The sequence below is a fragment of the Trichomonascus vanleenenianus genome, assembly GCF_965637985.1.
Source record: "Trichomonascus vanleenenianus strain CLIB 3782 genome assembly, contig: TRVA0_002S, whole genome shotgun sequence".
Classification (NCBI taxonomy): Eukaryota; Fungi; Ascomycota; class Dipodascomycetes; order Dipodascales; family Trichomonascaceae; genus Blastobotrys; species Blastobotrys vanleenenianus.
In genome coordinates, this window is record NW_027481885.1 from 340609 (window position 1) to 360895 (window position 20287).

General features: G+C 49.9%; 8 protein-coding genes across 8 annotated transcripts; 5 read left to right on the forward strand and 3 right to left on the reverse strand.

The window, feature by feature from the left end:
* Positions 1-2076: 2076 nt before the first annotated feature.
* SMM1 (tRNA-dihydrouridine(20) synthase (NAD(+))) lies at positions 2077-3111 on the forward strand (the record flags this gene model as incomplete). The annotated part of the gene is made up of 1 exon (XM_076682295.1): positions 2077-3111. The coding sequence occupies one exon, from the start codon at positions 2077-2079 to the stop codon at positions 3109-3111; it is 1035 nt and encodes a 344-aa protein (XP_076543541.1).
* Positions 3112-3729: 618 nt separating this feature from the next.
* Positions 3730-5265, forward strand: UGA4 (GABA-specific permease; the record flags this gene model as incomplete). Its single annotated transcript, XM_076682296.1, has 1 exon — positions 3730-5265. One exon carries the CDS (start codon positions 3730-3732, stop codon positions 5263-5265), a length of 1536 nt encoding a protein of 511 aa, XP_076543542.1.
* A 564-nt stretch (positions 5266-5829) lies between these two features.
* On the reverse strand, positions 5830-6447 carry TIM23 (protein transporter TIM23; the record flags this gene model as incomplete). Its single annotated transcript, XM_076682297.1, has 1 exon — positions 5830-6447. One exon carries the CDS (start codon positions 6445-6447, stop codon positions 5830-5832), a length of 618 nt encoding a protein of 205 aa, XP_076543543.1.
* Positions 6448-7120: 673 nt separating this feature from the next.
* ECM38 (gamma-glutamyltransferase family protein) lies at positions 7121-8992 on the reverse strand (the record flags this gene model as incomplete). Its single annotated transcript, XM_076682298.1, has 1 exon — positions 7121-8992. The coding sequence occupies one exon, from the start codon at positions 8990-8992 to the stop codon at positions 7121-7123; it is 1872 nt and encodes a 623-aa protein (XP_076543544.1).
* Positions 8993-10328: 1336 nt separating this feature from the next.
* ECM38 (gamma-glutamyltransferase family protein) lies at positions 10329-12179 on the forward strand (the record flags this gene model as incomplete). The annotated part of the gene is made up of 1 exon (XM_076682299.1): positions 10329-12179. The coding sequence occupies one exon, from the start codon at positions 10329-10331 to the stop codon at positions 12177-12179; it is 1851 nt and encodes a 616-aa protein (XP_076543545.1).
* A 659-nt stretch (positions 12180-12838) lies between these two features.
* On the forward strand, positions 12839-13093 carry TRVA0_002S03796 (uncharacterized protein; the record flags this gene model as incomplete). Its single annotated transcript, XM_076682300.1, has 1 exon — positions 12839-13093. One exon carries the CDS (start codon positions 12839-12841, stop codon positions 13091-13093), a length of 255 nt encoding a protein of 84 aa, XP_076543546.1.
* A 1588-nt stretch (positions 13094-14681) lies between these two features.
* On the forward strand, positions 14682-15051 carry ahsb4 (histone H4; the record flags this gene model as incomplete). Its single annotated transcript, XM_076682301.1, has 2 exons — positions 14682-14689; positions 14748-15051. 2 exons carry the CDS (start codon positions 14682-14684, stop codon positions 15049-15051), a joined length of 312 nt encoding a protein of 103 aa, XP_076543547.1.
* Positions 15052-15652: 601 nt separating this feature from the next.
* TRVA0_002S03840 (uncharacterized protein) lies at positions 15653-19123 on the reverse strand (the record flags this gene model as incomplete). The annotated part of the gene is made up of 1 exon (XM_076682302.1): positions 15653-19123. One exon carries the CDS (start codon positions 19121-19123, stop codon positions 15653-15655), a length of 3471 nt encoding a protein of 1156 aa, XP_076543548.1.
* Between the last annotated feature and the right edge of the window lie 1164 nt (positions 19124-20287).

Here is a 20287-nt window from a genome sequence, read left to right on the forward strand (position 1 = left end):
TTACCTGTCTTCTGAAGCTTTTGATACCCTTATATTTCTTGTATTTACCCATATTCTGAACCTTTTGGTACTGTCATTTCTTGCATTTAGCCGTCTTTTTGATACCCTGGGGTCGAATAAGACTACTGATTAAAGCCCTCACTCTGATGGTAGAGGTCTTATCGAGTTGCACCTACCTCCATACCTGATATACCTACCTAGGCACCTACTATAGATCCCATAGATAATGCGCCAAGCCTGGAAACCTTGTAGAATAACCATTCAAATTCCCTGGAGGCTGCTTTTTTTTTATCAATTGGTAATTCGCCCTCCGTCGCAGAAAAAGCCGTTGGCTGTTGGCTGTCACTGCTAAGACAATTCCGCGACACTTTTTTGGCTAAGCTTGGTAACTGCTGTCTCTGAGATCCGACACAAAATCTCATTCAGCCTCCAACCCTGCTTCCTTTTGGGCCAGCGTTTTCGGAGGACCACTTGCTCGGTTTCGGCAAATTGCCCAGTTACGCTTGGCATCTGTCTAATTGGCCAGAAGCGAGACAGTACTCACCCTAAGTGTTAAATTTATTACTAATTCCGGGGCATTTGTTCCGCTTAACTACGCAATTATACTTTTCAGTGATTATCACTATGCTGGGGCAACCACTTGTCCTACAATATGTTGGGCAACTATGGCTTGATGATATAGCTTGACAAGGGACAATAATATTGGTATGCTGTGCAGCGTACTTAGCTGTACTGTATTGGATACCTGTATACAGCTAAGCAAAGTGTACTACCAGGCGTCTGCATGCAGAATATCACGACCCACTATAGAAATCCCACGGTTCTGCCGTACTGCTCTATAAGCGTTATCGCACCCCGGACAATTCAACGGAGCTTAACCATATGGAGCTCAAGTCCCGGAGTTCAAGCCGGTTGCCAAAGCTATAGCAACAAAAAAAAATTATCATTTGCCGTAGAGTTCTCGTCCTGGAGTTAACATTCAAGTTCCGTTGCCAAGCAATAGATAGGGTAAGGTGACAAGCACCCTTGCCGGTCTGTTACGGGATTTAAGGAACAGCGTTCCGAAGGTCTGTGGGCCATTGCCATTTTCATAACACCTGCTGTGGGCGTCGTCTACCGCATTACATATAATATTGCCAAACGCGTCCACTTATGTAATTAGTCTCCGAGCCAATGAGAATATTCCCCGTACGTCACTATTTCGGGTTACTCGTCATATAAATAGAAACACTGCAATACCTTATCAGCTCAACGCTATCACCATTTAGGCCCGTATACGTGGCTGGATTCTGTGCCGTTTTCGCCCTACAGAAGCATGCCCTTGAACTGTGCGCTTCGCGCGCGCTCATCCCTACCTCTACCAACCCGCCTCAGGCCACTTGCTGTAATGCAGACAGCCATACTGTACGCTTGTATATGCGTTTAACCGTAACTAGCACGCTAATTTGTACCTTTATGCCACATTTGACACTCCATATGCTACTAGCAGTACAATTCGTCAAATGGGCTCACGTATACTGGAATTCTCTTATGCACATTTGAGCTACAATTGAACCAATGAATCCCTCCGCGAAGCGGAGCTACGGGGGTTTGGGGCCAAGACAATTGAAGCAGCGAAGTGTTCCTTGGGGGGACCAGTCCCCCCAAACCCCCCTGGGGCTCCGCTTCGCGGAGATAACTGTGTGTATTTCAATAGAATGTATGCTACAAGATCGCGGAGCTACGTGGATTTGGGGGCCCCCAAGTGAATTCTACAGTGTTCATGGGGGGACCAGTCCCCCCAAACCCCCCTGGGGCTCCGCTGCGCGGAGGTCTGGTTGATCTGATGAAGAGTTCGGGGGTTTGGGGGCGGAGCCCCCTACTACGGGAGCTCGAGGGCTGGCCCTCGAATAGACTCCATTACAAGTACTACAGTTTACCAGGTAGCGGAAGAAAAGTGGGAGCCGCATGCGGCTCAGCGGTTTAGTCCGATGGTGAACATGGCATCACGGACCGATATGTACGCGCAGAAGAAAAAAACCAGGGGAAGAGTAATACCAATAATTTTTCAATCTTAGACGGTCTGGTGGATAAGATATGGTCAACTATCGAGGAGGAAAGCTCGTCCTGGCGCCTATGGTGCGGGTCGGCGAGCTACCCACACGGCTTCTGTCGCTACGATATGGGGCTGATCTCGTCTGGGGCCCGGAGCTGATAGATAAGAAGATCGTAGGGTGCAAGCGGGTCGTCAACAGTGACCTCAAAACGGTGGACTTTGTAGAGGCCAGTGACCCTAGCAAGGTTGTTTTCCGCACCTGCGAGGAGGAGAGGGGCAAAGTTGTCTTCCAGATGGGCACTGCGACCCCGGAACTGGCGGTTGAGGCGGCGAGTATCATAGCTGGCGATGTCGCTGCTATTGATGTCAATAGCGGGTGTCCTAAGCACTTTTCCATTCACAGCGGCATGGGAGCAGCTCTGTTGAAGAAACCTGATACGCTGGAGGCCATTCTGCGGAATTTGGTGGTCCAGGTAGGCACACCCAACAATATCCCCATCAGCGTCAAGATCCGGCTCCTCGAGACCCCAGAGAAGACATATGAACTTGTGGAGAGGCTGGTCAAGACGGGGATCAGCCTGCTGACCCTGCATTGCAGGACGACTCCCATGCGGCCGAGAGAGCCTGTTATCCGCGAGGCGCTGCCCCGGGTAGTCGAGATCTGCCATGCGGCTGGTGTCGCTTGTTACGTCAATGGCGATGTCCTGGGGCGATGGGACCTGCCCCGGCTGGTGGAGCAGTTTGGTGTCGATGGGGCCATGGTAGCGCGTGCGGCTGAAGCCAATGCTTCATGCTTCAGCGAGGCTCTTCAACCGTGGCACATAGTAGCTCGTGAGTTTTTGGATGTGGCTAAGGCCTACTTGCATCATCCGTCCAATGTGAAGTTCTGTCTGGCCAGAGTCATCCCGGGTAAGCTCCCCGTTTACCAGACGATCGCACGCAGCAAGACTGTAGAAGACATGGATCGAGGCCTCGCCGAGTATGAGCGAGACATCTCCACGGTGTCGAGAAAGCGTCCCCAAGAGGGTGTAGAGGAGCCCCCTCTCAAGAAAGCAGCTATCACAGTCACCGCCTAGCTGAAATTTGTTTGAAACGGTTTATTACTAGCTTTCTACAGAGTCCAAAGGGGGTTTGGGGGGGAACCCCCCAACTACGGGGTCTGGGGCAGAGCCCCAGGAAGATAAGCCTCGAGGGACATGGACTTAAGAACTTTCTACATGGGGCCACATGGAACTACCCCCTTATTCATTATACGGTACTATTTGGGTTGGTGGTACCATATGGGTGGCATGTTTGTATACGGCTGACGTTACACGGGGCTGCAGAACTAACTATGACGATATCATCAATTATGGCCAGAAGGCGGGGAAAGATGTAGATCTTTCAGTTTTTCAACGTTGATCTCTCGGGCGGTTTACGTTGTGAGATTGTCTTCGGTTTTGCATCTCCGGGTTGATGATGAGGGGTTTGCTCACAACGCGGAATGCGGAGCCGAGTAAGCTGCAAAGCTTATCAGGATGATGGTGATGGCTGCATGTGGAGATAGGTTATCAAAGGGTCTTTTGCATATATATACGGGGCCAGATGAGCCATTGATGAGGCTAGAATATCATATTAGCGTTTGCTCTGACTTAGTACTATAAGTCGGGATCTATCATAGCAAATCATTTATGGGCATTAATTAAACTACTAAGATGAAGACAGACCAAGAGCTCCTCGAGCATCTTGGATACGAGCAAGAACTCCGAAGAGAGTGGACGTGGGTTCAGAACTTTGGTGCCAGTTTCTCCCTTATCAGTGTCATCACAGGCATTACGACTCTGTTTTCATACGGACTCAACACCGGTGGCCCCGCAGTAATCGCATGTGGGTGGCTCGTGGTCAATTTTTTCACCTTCGCAGTAGGCCTGGCCATGGCGGAGGTTGTTTCCTCGGTTCCAACCTCTGGAGGACCCTACCATTGGGCTGCTGTGCTCTCTCCACCTAAATACGCTGCATTCGCAGCCTGGATTACCGGTTGGTTCAACCTGCTGGGCCAGATTGGTGTCACTACGGGCGTATCGTTTGGTTGTGCACAGCTCATCTCCACCCTGGCCGCTACCGTCAACCCAGACTTTGTAGCTACACCCGCCAAGACGGTCGGTATCTACGCAGCTATCCTCGTGTCCCATGGACTCGTTAACACCTTTGGTGTAAGAGCTCTCAAATATTTCAACAACAGCTCAATTATCCTACACTCTCTGGGCATTTCTGCTTTGGCTATTGCTGTTCTGGCGAAAGCACCAACACACCAGCCTGCGAGCTTCGTTTTCGGCAAGTTTGTTGATGCAACGGGCCCTGATGGTGGTTTGGGGTGGAGCGTCAGAGCATCACCCGCCTACGTAGCGGTCATTGGCATCCTCACCAGCCAGTACACTATCACGGGCTTCGATGCGTCGGCCCATATGAGCGAGGAAACGACTAATGCTGCCAAATCGGCCCCCATTGGCGTCATCATGTCGCTGGGCTGCTCCTTCGTGTTTGGTTTCTTCGTCATTCTGGCCCTATTGTTCTCGATCCAGGACTTTGAGAAGACTCGCCAGGCCGAACAGCCAGTACTCCAAATCCTACTCGAGTTGTTTGGTGAGAAAGGAGCTGTTGTCCTGTTCACTTTGATCCTCGTGTGTGTGTGGCATTGCGGGTTGTTCTGCCTGACCAGTAACTCGCGTATGATGTACGCCTTCTCGCGAGATCGGGGTATCCCACGATTCTTCGCCAAGGTTGACGAGCGGTTCCAGAGCCCCGTCCGAACAGTGTGGCTTGCCGCGCTCCTGTCGTTCTGTCTGGCGCTCCCCTCGCTCGGGTCTTCAGTAGCGTTTTCAGCTGCAACCTCCATTGCCACGGTTGGCCTCTACATCAGCTACTCGCTACCAGTATTGGTCGGACTCATCTTCCCGGATTACTTCCAGAAGGGTCCGTTCAATCTCGGGCGTATTCCATCCAAGATCGTCGCCGTGCTGTGCTGTGGCTGGGTGGCCTTCATCACTATTGTGTTCTGCCTGCCTCCCCAGACACCAGTCACCACTGAGACCCTCAATTACACTCCTGTGTGTGTTGCAATTGTTGGCGGAGGAGCCATCTTCGCCTGGCTAGTCTCGGCACGCAAGTGGTTCACAGGCCCTGTCCACCTCGGGGAGATCATCAACGGCGTGAACCGCGACCCTATTGAAGCTACCCCTCAGAAGGTTTAGACCATTTTTTAGCATTGATAATGACATTATGAGTTTTGTTTCTTTTATAATCATTGTGCTTTCGAGGGCCAGCCCTCGAGCTCCCGTAGTTGGGGGCTCTGCCCCCAAACCCCCCGAACTCTTGCCATATCAACCAGATCTCCGCGAAGCGGAGCCCCAGGGGGGTTTGGGGGGACTGGTCCCCCCATTAGCACTTTAGTGTAATGTGTTCGAGGGTCAGCCCTCGAGCTCCCGTAGCTCCGCTTCGCGGAGGGTTAGGGGCATTTCTGTGGGAGTTTTGTTACAGTTTGTTACGAGACTTTGTTACAGTTTGTAACAGCCATTTGTAACAGCCGTTTGTCAATCCTCTCTCCATTTACAATCTCCAGCATATTAATCGCTGTTTTGGAGATTGTCTAGCTACTAGCTTGTACCCGTGATAGCTGAAGGGATAATGTATCTCTATCAGTAGCCCGATGTTACCTGTGTTAATGGCTCTATAAACCGATAAAGCTCAATCAATGGGACGTTACTATACATAAATATTTACAGGTCTTCGCGACAATAAAATAAAATAAAAAAAGATTAGAACAGGGTCTTCTTAATCACGCACCAAGTACCAGCCGCAGTCATCATAAGACCAGACGCAATGGCCATCGGCCGGATGCCCTTGGTCGCCTTGAACGCAGCACCAGCAATACCGGCAGCTGCCAGAGAGTTGATATAGTCGTGTTCGCCCCGGAAGTAGCCAATCGTCGAGTTGATACCGTTGTAAGCTACCGCCAGAACACCCGCAGAGTTACCCAAAAACGGACCTCGCCGGGTAACGGCGTTAAGCACACCGTTGAGTCGCAGTCGCGCGCTAGCGCTGTCCTGTGTCTTCCTCAAGCCCTCAGCCAACCCGTAGGCTCCACCCATGCCCAGACCAGTCAGGTAAACCGCACCGGTACCATAACAGAGATCGTCGGTCCAGTCCTTGATGGGGATAATGCCGTGAGCGCCTGGCATCGACGTCACACCCTCGTCCTCGAGGTTCAGGTACTCGAGTCCCTGGTCCAGCCCCGCCAGAGGGTGCAGCTTCGCCGCGTCTGTGCCCACGGACCCCAGGAACGACGACACGTCCTGGGCCTCCCGCGGATCAAATGCAAACGACACCTCCTGCTGTGTCTCCTCCTGCTTCTTGCCTCCAAATAGCCACGACATTTTGTATGATATTTTATGCTATTAGTGTATAATGTTAGCTCCGTTTTCGCAGAAACCCAGAAGGAGTCTCGACAGTTCTTTCGACGGGTTGTATAATTGTCAGCCACCGGCTTGGAACGACTTGGAATTTCAGAAATTTTTTTTGATTTTCGGGGAAAACCAATATGCGTGCGCGCGAGACATGGGTGCGGCTCGGTGCGGCGTGCGGCTCCCCTTCGGGCAGACCTCGGACTCATGCCTCCGCTACGGGGCCAACAACTTGAAGCAGCGGAGAATACGCTTTATTACTACAGTACTTATGGGGGACCAGTCCCCCCAAACCCCCCCTGGGGCTCCGCTTCGCGGAGGCTATTGGTTGTTGCGAGAATCTCCGCGAAGCGGTGCTACGGGGGTTTGGGGGCTGGCCCCCAAGTCAATTGAAGCAGTGGAGAATACGCTTTACTATTGCTGAGTACTTATGGGGGGACCAGTCCCCCCAAACCCCCCTGGGGCTCCGCTTCGCGGAGGTTATTGGTTGCTACAAGAATCTCCGCGAAGCGGAGCTACGGGGGTTTGGGGGCTGGCCCCCAAGTGAAATCTACAGAGTGTTCATGGGGGGGGTGGGACGATTGAAGCAGCAGAGTATTCAATAGTTGATTAAAATCAGGTGTTCGTTAGTTAGTAAAAGAGTTAATTAGTATCCGGCAGCGGAACCACCCTTGCGCCAGTAGTCGCTGACGGCGTGGATTTCGTCGAGGCCAATGTAGATGCCATTCATAGCGGTGGACGGATCGCCAATGGCGACCGAATGGTTGCGAGAGACCAAAGAGTCAACAACATGCTTCGGAGCACCGTACTCGATGTTGACCTCGTCCGGCAGCAGCTGGTGGTGGACGCGTGGATAGGCAATTGTTTCCAGCATGGGCAGGCCGTACAGGAGACGTCGCACGATAGCCTCGAGCACGGCTGTAGTGATGTGGGAGCCGCCGGCAGCTCCAATGACCATTTCAACGGCGTTTGTCTTCTGGTTGACAACAATAGTCGGCACCGTCGAGCTCAGGGGCCGCTTGTAGGGAGCTATGTAGTTGTATATGGATGGCTTGAGCCCAAAGTAGTTGGACCGGTTGGGGATGGAGAAGTCGTCCATCTCGCTGTTGAGAACAATGCCTGTAACGGGGTCGCATATTTGAGAGCCAAACAGCAAGTTCACCGTCGTGGTCATGGCCACAGCCATTCCATCGCCGTCAACAACGGAGAAGTGGGAAGTTCCGTGGGTCGAGACTGATTCGTACGAAGGGTTATAGTACTGCCACTCGTGCGTGTGGTTATCGCTAATCTTACGCCGCAGCGTCCTAGCCCATTCGGGCGAGACAATGTGGTCGATATGCTTGTTTGCAATGTCCCCGAGCTGTGATCGGGCGCTACCCATCCACTTCATGGTCTCGACGAGCCGGTGAGTCTCTATCTCGCCAAAGGTCTGCTGCCCAGCGAACCCCTCGTTGAGGATGTTAAGTCCAAGAACAAGGGCCGGTCCACTCGTCGGATTCTGCGTAGTAATGACTTCTCGGCCCATAAACTCCGCTATCAGCGGGTCCTGAACAAGCGCCGAGTAGTGGGCAAAGTCCTCCGCTCGCAGGATTCCGCCACGGTTTTGGCTCGCGGCAGCCAGATTGGGCGCAATGGGCCCTTGCGGGTCGTAGAAGACTGCGGCAGATCCATTTTGGGCGATTATCTCCAGCGTTCTGGCGTACTTGTGTCGCGTAATGGTCTCTCCAAGCCTCTTAGCTCGCGAGCCATCTTCGGCCAGGAAATCGCCCCACTCTTCTGGCCGGTCTACAAATTCCTCCTCCACAACCTCTAGGACCTTCTCAATGAGTAAGTTGACTTTAAACCCGCGCCGATTGAGGTCAATGACGGGCGCAAACGCCTCCTGCCAGGTAACTTTACCAAACCGGCTGTGGGCCTCAAACAGTCCAGCCAGCTCGCCAGGAACTGCTACAGCAAGGCCTCCCACCTGAGAGGCAGTCTCGTCACTCTTGAACATGTTCTTGTGCGCGAGACCGGGCGCAATCTCGCGGAAGTTGATAGCGGCCGCCGTACCGTTAGACGCCCGGACGGTCATAAAGCCGCCTCCCCCAATCCCCGATGAGAAGGAGTTGACACTGCCAATGCACAGGGCTACGGTAAGTGCGGCATCCATGGCATTGCCGCCGTTTTTCATCATATCGACCCCCATTTCGGAGCACAGCGGGACGTCACAAGCTACAGCGGCCTGCTTAGCGATTGTCAGTTGGTCCAACGAAGGGCTCATTGTCGCATTGCGCGCAAACCGCCCATCATGGTTGCCATGGGCTTTAAGCTTGTGCTGATGATGATGATTATGGTGGTGGTGGTGACCATGGTGCCTATGGAACCTCCAGCCGAAGGGATCGCCTACTTGGAGGGTAATAAGACCACCCTGGAGAAGCACCAGTGCCACGACGAGGATCAGATAGCAAAGGGACCGCCTCGAGGAAGGCTTGGGCTGAGTTGGCCCGCCCAGAAGACCCAGTTTGCTCTCGTCCATCAACCTTGAGTAGTCAAACGCTTTACGCTTGTAAAGAGTAAGTTTCGAGGCTAAATTATGGCTTTCGATCAGTCACAGACGTATGTAGCCGCCTCTCTCTATCGTTTTCGGCGGTTCCGAACTGATTACCGAGCCGTTACGGCGATATGTGTAATATGCAGATTTACGTATGCCTGTCTACGCAATATCCGGGGTATACGGAATACGAAAAAACTAACGCCTACAAAGTGAGGTTATCCCGCAAGCGAACAGCCCAAGTTGGTTTCTTGCCCTTTGCGGTACGGCAACTTCAATAGAGTTTGGAATGGTCTTGTCTAGTCAGTCCTCGGCGTGCCCTTTGAGGTCCGTATTAACTTGACAAAGTGTGAGACGCGTGTAAAGGGGGGGAAAGGAGTACGCGTAATACATACTAAGTCCGTATGTCGCAGGGAGAAATTAGCCAGTTTCGGCATAGTTATTGTACGTAGGTTCGGGGCCGGGTACCTCGGAACAAACGCTTCCGAAGTCGGCCCACCAGGCACAAATGTCGGCCAATTAGTTACAAATGTCGGAGAGCCAGTTCAAATGTCGGCAAACCCAATTCAAATGTCGACTTCATACAAGTCAAAGCACACTTTGCGTTTGCTAGCTCTAAACAAGTTAGCACAATTCAAATGTCGACTTCATACAGGTCAAAGCACATTTTGCGTTTGCTAGCTCTAAACAATTTAGCCTAATTCAAATGTCGACGTCACACAGGTCAAAGCACACTTTGCGTTTGCTAGCTCCAAACAAATTAGCATACTGTAACTAGAATAGACTATCGCAATCAATCTTTTAGATCTTTTTGCTGCCCTCAGTTCTGACTAGTAGCTTGATTAAGCGCTGTTCTATGACCATGCCGTAGCGAGTAAAACACAGGGAGAAGTGATAACAACTATCACTTCGATCTGGAAAACTGTTGTCATAGCTCTGGCTAGTAACTTTATTGTTAACAGAAATTCGTCACCATGCCGTACCGAGCAGTCTCTGAACGGGAAAGAGGAAGCGATAACAAACAGATAGATGCTACCCATAGGCCGTACGTACGTACGTACTTACCTACTATTGAAGATTTGCATACCTCGTAGAGCGACGAAATAATTGCGATTGTAATGCCTAAGTTGAACTGTATTTATTTCTCTAGCAATGACGCGTCTGTTGAGTGAACTGTAAAACGTGGATACCAGCAACGTGAATGGTCTGTGTGTTCGTTCAATTGATAAGAGCAATATACCTAAATCGAAAATTTATATTTAAGTATCAGCTAGCCACGAATCTATCTCTCTATCCTTTTTTGGTTATTTTATCGTATCCAATGATTGAAACTCGTTTTAAGCGCCGATTCATCTCGGTTGACGGAGTCGCCAAGGCCCTCGTCTCCCTAGGTGTTGTTGCCCTGTGTACCATGCTGTTCAGCTCGCTCTCATCGAGCTCTGCCATGGCTTTCCCCCTACAGAAGCGGGACCTGGGCGTCATCCCGCCTCCAAGCCCGGAGCCCAAGTACCACGACCTGCGAAACACTGGTCCTGACCCAATTGAGCACGCTACCATGCACCCGTCGACCCACCACCTGGTTGTCGCCAAGGAGGCCGCCGTGGTCTGCGACGTTCCTCTCTGTTCCCAGATGGCCAGCGACCTCATTCAGTACCAGGACGCCAACGCCGTTGATGCCGGTATCCTCGTGTCTCTATGCATTGGCTCAGTCAACTTCTTTGCCTCTGGTATCGGCGGCGGTGGCTACATGACCATCCGAACGCCCAACGATACGGCCATGTCTATTGTCGCCCGAGAGATGGCCCCCGGTGCCGCAAACGCATCCATGTTCATGACGGAGTCGTCCCAGAACGGTGGTCTCGCCATTGCCATTCCCGGCGAGATTGCCGGCCTGTACGAGGCCCACAAAAACTTTGGCCGACTGCCATGGAAGAAGATCTTCGAGCCCGTCATTGAGCTCAATCGAAAGGGCTTCTATGTCAGCAACGAGGTTGCTCTCGCCTCACGACAGAAGAAGGACTTTATTCTCGACCACCCTGAGGAGTGGGGCTTCATGCTTGAAGAGAATGGCACCCGAGTCAAGGTCGAGGGCGAGTACATCACCCGACCAAAGTATGCCGACACCCTTGAGATTATTGCCAACAATGGAACTGCTGCTGTCTTCTACGACCCAAATGGTCCAATCGCCCCGAAGCTCGCTGCTGCTGCCCAGCGACGAGGTGGTATCCTTACTGCCGAGGACTTCACGAAGTACCACGTACGAAAGAGTGCACCGGTGTCGACTGAGTTTATGGGCCGAAAGCTGTATACTCCACCAAACCCTAGCGGTGGTCCAGCTCTTGTTCTCGGACTGAATATTCTCGGTGACGGGTTTGCCGGTACCCAGATCTATGGTGAAGTTGAGACCCAGCGACTGATTGAGACGATGAAGTTCATTGCCGCCGCACGAACGCGACTCGGCGATCACAAGGACAATCAGTCACAGCTGCTTCTCTCGAAGGAGTGGGCCCTGGAGATGCGAGCCAATATTACCGATGACGTGACTCACGGTACCGAATACTATAAGCCATACTACCAGCCCAATGAGCCAAAGGGAACCACGCACTTCTCGGTGCTCGACAAGGACGGCATGGGCATGTCTATGACGACTACTATCAACCTCTACTTTGGTTCTAAGGTCTGCGACATTGAGACTGGTGTCGTGCTCAACTGCCAAATGGATGACTTTGCCAACAGCCACGGCAACTTCTACGGCCTGCTCCCATCTACTTTCAACCAAGTTGAGCCGTACAAGCGACCACTGAGTTCTACTGTTCCTTCCATTCTTGTTAATCAGAAGACTGGCAAGATTGAGATGATGATTGGTTGTGCTGGTGGGTCGCGAATCACGACCTCTGTCCTCCAGGGTATTGTGCGAAAACTGGCCTATAACCTCCCGCTGCTCGAGAGTATTTCTTATCCACGAGTCCACCACCAGTTGATTCCTGAAAATGTCTTTTTGGAGCGACACATTCCAGGATTTGTTGTCGAGAATCTGGCCACAAAGGGTCACGCCATTGAGATGGCCAACCCACGAACCGCCATGAATGGTATCTATAGGGACCCAGAAACTGGCATCATTCACGCCGTTGGTGACTGGTGGCGAAAGCAGAGTGGTGCCGCCGGATTTTAAGCATCTAAACCGTTCAATTCTTTTTTATCTACCATTATTCTTTCTACTTTTGCATCAGTTCTATTCGTGATACCCTATACAACTATACAGATACAGCTTATACAGTTGTTTGTTTGTTTTTTTTGGAGATTCTTGTCATTCTTTTTTACCGAGTTATTTTGTACATCGTTACTCACTAGCAATATATTTCTCTGTGCATTGAAATTCTCTCTTACGCTAAGTCGAACTAGATAGGAGTCATTCTCCCATGTGTATCCAGTGTGACCAGTCACTCCGTAATAGTGCCGCCTGTTAATGTCGATCCACAATATTCTGGGGGGAAGAAGTTTTCAACGCGTTATATTGCATCTTAGCGCAGGGTGAATGTCATCCATCGCCACAAATACTGCAGGAGCGCCGTTATAATGGAGGCAAAATATTGCTTGTGAACGGGGGATCGTGCATGGTTACTCACTGCTGCGGGTGGTTAGTCACCAAGGGTCTTCGCTTATACGAGGTCCGACGGGCACGGCTTCTTACAGCCGCACGAACTAGTTGGGGTCCAGACTACAGTACTATTACGGGTCAGAGTGAGAAAAAAAATGTCTATATAAACGAGAGAGATTTCGACTGGAAATCGTCTTTTTATTCTCTCATCAAACCACAGAGCCTAGAATATAATGAGCTATAACAACTACTCCCGAAGTGACAAGAAGGAAGACTTCCGTGAGCACATTGCTCCAACCGCTTCGAGCCTTACCGCCGACACCGTGAGCTCTTCTAAATCGCCTAAGCGAAAGAACGGGTTTATGAAACGAGTCAAGCAAGCGCTTACGCCAGTCCCAGAGCCTCCATTGTCTGGGCCAAGCTGTATGGAGACCCGAGCGAAGGCCGGCCCTCAGGGCCGAATGGTCTGGAGCAAACCAGGCTTGTAGAAACCAATTACGAGCAGCACCTATGCGATACTAACCGTCTAACCTTACTATTATTAACGATGACAAACTAAAGTTATTAGCCATGTATTTTTGATTTATTACACGTTTGTTTTGAAACTTTCACGCATGTTCAGCCGTGCAGTCATCTGATATTATCTATTGTAGTACTAAGACTTTTATGCATGTTCAGCCGTTCATTACATGTATTATTAAACGGACTCTAACTCATACCAATAGAAAAACCCTTCTCCCCTGAATCTCAGCTTTCAATAATGGTAATCTTTTAATTAACATGAAATTTTGACTCAATGTTGAGGGTGTTCGAATTGCCGCATATAAGCCGCGTGCGGCGTTTTGCCGATTTTTAATTGTATATGAATTAAACAAAAAATAATTATTAGTGAATTAGTTAAAGTAATAATAAGGGAAATATACACACTTTCATGTGCGGCGTGAGGCTCACGTGCGGCTTTAACTCATATTAAGCATCCGTATGACACAAAAATAAGGTGATCTAGATACAGAAAAGCTGCCGAATTTTTAAAGTATTTATTATCCGTCGCGGCTGTTTATTTCAATTGCAATGGTGATTTGTTTGGTGTATTTTAAGAATTTCCGATAACTTATCATATCCTTCAAAATACCATAGCAATTCACCACGAAATGCATATGGAATTAGACATTGCTCAATAAGATTATAATTTCCTGAAGAATCTGCTGAATTCTTCCGTACCTAGTTAATTCTACTTATTTACCGAATTGATTTCAAGAAACGAAACTGCTTATCAGTAACGGTTAACAGTTAACAGATCCTTCAACCGTCTACCGGACATGATGTGCACACATTTGATATTGCAATCACTCAGAAATCGCCTTATTTTCAGGGAATTAATTTAATTGTAGCTTAATTTATTTTCTGGGCTATCGACTGAAATTGTATACCATTACGTTCATATTCAAGTGGAACTGGGAGCACAGCATATACAACAAACCAATTCGCCAGGACACATAAAAACACCGTACAGATTGACCAGTTTTAACGAGCCGACTTCGCATACTATATTATTTTGTTATCACGCGCTAGTATTATAATGTCGTCCAACATTCCAGAGCCGCACAACATCTGGCCCCTGCCGGAAGGCCGCAGGGGGGTGGATATATCATGATGTAATATACGCGGAAATCTCAAAGTGAGGTTATCACAGTCCGGATCTCCCAACCTCATTTTACTGATATCCTGCGCACGCGATCAGTCCCACCGTCTGATTAACGGACATGGAGTCAAAACTCCCAACATTGGCCAATCAAATCAACGCCCAAACCTAGTGCCATTTTCCTGGTCCCAAATGGCCGTGGCGCAACCCAATCAGTTTGTTAGGGATCGGAAAGCCAATGTTCAAGCCCAAAAAAGAGCCCGCCGGAACTCGCCCCTTTACGCAGCCCGAACGTAACCCTGGCCATTTTGGTCCCAAAGAATATAAATAAAGCCCCATTTCCGCCTCTTTCACTCTTTTTTTTTCTTTCCTTTCTACTCTACGTTTTTAGTGGTCTTTTTTCTTTACAACCAAAAAAAACTAACAAATACAACATGTCTGGGTATGTACTATAGTGAAATCGCTATGACGGATGGACATTAGCTAACGTATATTTATAGTCGAGGAAAAGGTGGCAAAGGTTTGGGCAAGGGCGGTGCTAAGCGACACCGAAAGATCTTGCGAGATAACATCCAGGGTATCACCAAGCCAGCTATTCGACGTCTTGCACGACGAGGTGGTGTCAAGCGAATTTCTGCTTTGATTTACGACGAGACCCGAAACGTCCTCAAGTCCTTCTTGGAGTCTGTTATTCGAGACGCTGTCACTTACACTGAGCACGCTAAGCGAAAGACCGTCACCTCTTTGGATGTCGTCTACGCTTTGAAGCGACAGGGCCGAACCCTTTACGGTTTCGGTGGTTAAGCGCCCGTATTTACGCCTAAGTTATTGCATTATTTATTTTTTGTCTTTGTTTAATGTTATGAGCTTTTGATGTTTTCTAAATAGGGCCCTAATCGATATTATTATTAACCGGTTTACTTAAAAATCCATTGTCTTCTATACCTTGTAGTTTGGGCAGCGTTGTGCTTGTGCATTGCATCGTACGTTGATGTGCGTGATATGTAGAAGCAGCGGTTGGGTACTTCATAATATGGCGGTACACCACACTATAGGCCAAATATGGGAGAAGAATATCCAAATGGATACGATGAAGGCCTATTTGATGGTTGATGATTCATAGCTATTGTAAGGAATGCATCATAGCTCTTCTGTAGAATTGAACAATTAATTGATAACAGGTGAGGTCTTACTGTGCCACTTCCCTAATTGAGATGAAAATAAAACGCGAGGATAGTAAAGAATATATGGTAGTAAAGAATAACAGAAGATATATATGAAAGGTTAAACCTCAGCGAGCGAGGCAGTTCGCAGTCAGAAATAGAAACTAACAATACAGTCGAACAATTGAATAATACAAAAGATACACAAATTTATTTTTCATATAATAAATAACACACGAAAATTAGTCCGTCTGTCGTTCATCCTCGTCGTTAGTTGCCTTGGCGGTAGGAGGGCTGGTCGACTTGGCCTTGTCCACAGCGTTGGCAGTGGCCTTGTCGACAATGTTGGCAGTGGCCGTGTCGGCAATGTTGGCAGCCTTGTGGACAATGTTGGCAGCTGCAGCAGCAATGGCGGTAGTAGCTGATCCAAACACAGACCCACTGCTCGTAGCGGTAGTAGTACCATTCTTATCACCATCATCTTCGTCTTCCTTATCCGAGCTCTCAATGGTAATCTCCTCGATAGTAGCATTAGGACCGGGATTGCTGCTCTCTTGATTGTGATTCCTATCCTTACTAGCCTCTTCTTCAGCGATAATAGCTTCTGGAATACCGCGGGCGGGACTAGTATGGCTCTTTTCGCTTTCTTCAGCCCTGGGAGCCTCGGCCCGACTTGGCGTTCCCTGAGGCGTCCTCTCCGCATTCGAATTGGCCATTATAGTATCTGGACTACGCTGGGCCTCCTTCTCCTCCCTCCGCGGAGAAGTCTTGCTTGAAGTCAGAGGAACCTTCTGAACTTTGCGCACAAGAGTACCCCCCTGCTTCTGGGCCGCCTTTCTACCAGATGGGTCCACTAGTGACCGACGCCGCTCCCTTTGAGGCTGTTGGGGTCCCATTTGGCTCCTCTGAACGTCTTCCTGTGGTGGCTGGTAGGGGATATACTGCTGGGGAGGCATGTAGACAGGACCTCCACCAGGGCCCTGGAGCTGGGCGTACATGGGATGTCCTCCTCCAGATGGATAGTACATAGTTCCGGGCTGCTGTTGATGGTCCAGTGGCATCTGCTGCATCTCCTGCGCCATCTGAGGCGGAGGGCCTTGCTGTTGTGGATGCGGTGGGTAAGCCTGTGGTGGCATTGACTGGGAATGGGCCATTCCTTGTTGCTGGTAATGGGGTGGTGGCTGTTGAGCAGGATATGGCTGCGGCTGCTGTACAGAAGGCCGGGGAGACTGATGTATCTGCTGCTGCTGCTGCTGATAGTGTTGAGGAGGCGGACCCTGCTGTTGCTGTTGCTGCTGCGGGGGTAACGGAGGTCCCTGTTGTTGCTGCGGAGGAGGCCCCTGCTGTTGTGGAGGATGAGGCGGCTGTTGTTGCGGTGCCTGCTGTGGTGGTGGCTGCTGGGATGGAGGTGGCTGCTGCTGCTGCTGCTGCTGAGGAGTCATTTCATGAGGAGGAGGCTGCTGAACAGGACTAGGCATGTATCCATACTGTGGCCACCACATATTCGGCTGATAACCGTAATAAGCTGCAGGGTTTGACCGCATCATAGCCATATACTGGGCCATCATTTCATTGTTCATCGCCTGTGCCGATTCGTTGGATCTCCCCTGCTCCAGGGAGCTGGCAAGCTGCTGCATACTTCGATTGAGATTCGCAGTAAGGTCACGCGTCAGGTCGGTGACTCGGTGATCAATGAAGCTCGTCATGGCGTTGAGGTTCTGGGACTGATCAGACGACTTGGACAGCTTGAGAATATCGATATCCCGCTTCATGGTGTTTACTGCTTCCATAACTCCCCGCAGATCCGTGCTCGTTTGGGCCAACTGATTTCGCAGCATTGTAGTATTCTCATTAAGAAGTTTCAGTTGCTCAGACGTGCCATTATCTTCGCTGTACCTCCTCTTACGCGGGTTACTACTAGTTGAATCCTGCGAATCCTGCGAATCGAGCGGCACCTGTGGGATCTGTGGCTCAGTGGGTGGTGGTGGAGGAACCTTCTCAGCCTGTCGCACGTTCTCAGCTTGTCGCACGGGAGACACTTCCTCTTCACGAGTCACTTCCGCTTCCCCTCCAACATCTTCATAGTCGGACAAATCCTTGTCTCGGCCAGTGAGCTTGAAAGGAGCCGTGATGCCAGCCTTTTGCCGCACTTCCTTGGCAAACTGTGCAAACTCTCGAGTATGGAAGACATCTGCGTTGAAAAGGGCATCATTTCTGTGGTAATCGACTACGACGGCGGCGTCCTGGAGAATAACTCTTCGCATCTCCTTCATAAACCGAATGAACCCAAACGCCGCATCATCACGGCTCTCGTTTCTTCTGTACAGCTCAACGACTTCATCCTCAATGCCATCGAGCTTCGGAAACACCATTCTCAGCAGTCTATCACTCGGCTCGACACTAGTCCGAGCATACTCGAGGGCTTGGATCCGTCGCTGTCCGGCCGTATCGTGGCCAAACGGCAGTAACCGAATTCGCTCCGCTTCCTCTTCATTGTCGTTTGCCGGGTTGGCAAACCGTTCTACGTCGAACTCATCGTCAGCCTTCTTGCCAAACTTGGCCTCCTGCAGGAAACTGGGCATCTCAATCTTGGCTGCATCAAATAACACAAGTAGCTGCTTCACGAGACTCGAATTGCCCGGGGTGTGTCGCTTGAATACAAACTCGCGGTACCAGTAGAACTTGCCCAAACCAGGATTGGGCATCACCTCATCCAGCACCTGGAACCGGACAAACAGATACCACGCCAGGGCGCCAATGAAGCAGAACCGAGGGTCCTTCTCACGAACTGCGTAGAGGTACTCCGAGCGAGACGCGGCCCGAGCTCGGTCGCGATTTAGGTTAAACGAAAACACAGCCGGGCCAGACCCGAAGCTTGGGTCGAGCGCCGAGGGAACCAAAACGTCTAAATCAGTCAGCTTGAGCTTCGACACGATATTGCAGTCCACTTTGGTCTTGTACCCAAAGAGCAGATATGCGCGATTCCGCGCCGATTCAGGGATCGAAGTAATAGTCGTATCCCGTCCCTCTTTCGTGCTACGCGTGTAGCTGGTCTTGACAAGCTTGACCAGGTCTTGTGGGGAAATTGCCGATCGCCAAGACTCGTCAATCGCGACACGAGAGCCAATCTCAAGCGTGTCAAGCTTTTCCTTCGCGCCACTGGCACTGTGCGGCGAAGATAGCGGAGACGAATGAACCAGCTTGGACGACCCTGCGGAAGGAGGAGACGTCGCGGCGACAACGCGTCCGGTAGCTGGACTGTTAATGAAGCTGTCAATGGTCGGCTGAGGCGCCGACATTCGCGCCGGACGACCGCGTTTTCGACGCGCTGGAGAGCCATTAGACGTAGAAGACGTGCCCTTTGAATTGCTCAGAATAAGATTGACGTTCTCATCGCGCGGGTTCGGGTTGTTGTTGATCCCTCGCTCGACCTGGTCGCGGTACAGGATGCACAGCGCGCTGGTGGCCTGGGCCAGGGTCGGGTACCCAATCTTCTTTTTCGGGTCGTAGCGATTGGGGCGCTCGCTCAGGCTCTGGAGGAATCCAGCCAGTTTGTCCTGGTCAATGATATCATTGGTTCCGTGCTCCAGACACCATCGCTGGAACCGTTTCTGGTAGATGCGGTAGGAATTGGACGTGGATTTCGACACCTTGGAGGGCGGATCCTCCGTGCCGGGCCCTGGGGCAGACACTCGCCGTTCTCGCAATGGCATCACGACGACGTTTGGACGTTGTAGCAACAGGGGTGGTTCGTTTTTGTGGTCGGGAGTCGAGTTCGTTGTAACGTGCATTTTTCAAATATATGTATCGGCGGGCCCTTTTGTATTGGGAACTCTAAAAAAGTGTTTCAGCCGGGAATAATAATGATTTTGAAATTATGCACTATGAATGCAGTTGAAATATGTGGATGTACCGGTATTCTCCATGGAAATTATAATATATATATATAATGGAGTTGGAAATTACATGGGGGAAATGAATTCGGTTGGTGGAATTAAGGAGAGTTTATAAATATCCATTAAGATTGCAAATGGTGAGTTTATTGTCTTCTAAAATAGGTGCCTCACACCACATAAATATCGTCTAAAACGACTACAGTATTGCAATGGGGTCCCTTAAGCCTGGGGAGAAAAGATATAAAGACATACAGCGAAAAAGGGGGGAGCGATTATCTTCTTTATTGGCAAGTTATACCCTCTTTTACACGTAAGTATTGTGATGTACCGGTATAAATTTATATTCATCTTGCAGTTAACCGATCCACAACATGCATCAATTCACAGCCCCTTCCCTCATTCTGATAGGCCACCATATGCTGTCTTAAATAATTTGGTGTTAACATACACATTGTACCAGATTAAAATATTAAATACGTAGATAAATTAGGTGCACTTGAAGGCCAATGTTGATCCAATGTTGATATTAGCCGTTACACACGACACTGTACCAGCGTGCTGTGCTACCACTGTATGGGCATCAATACATGAGAACCTAACCGAATTTTTATATTAATTGTTAGACTGCAAATGGGTACATGCATTTCGGAAAGGGATTGTGTTATATATTTCTCTTCATTAAAGTGGTTAGGTCGGTGTTGTGAAAATGCCAGTAATTATATCTGCAAGTATCACAACCCACTGCCAGTTGTTAGCACCAGGTACCACCAGTACTTACGTTAGTGCAGGAATGAATTACCAAACTTTTGATCATTCATACAATATGATAATCAAGCCTTTTATTTTGTAGCTGCCATATTATTTCACCAGCACCATAGGTTAGAAGTACAGCAATATTTGTATTGCAAATACCGGTAGGGGACCTACCGCTAATTGTGATGTACGGAACCGCTACCATACAAGCACTTCATTGTCGCAAGG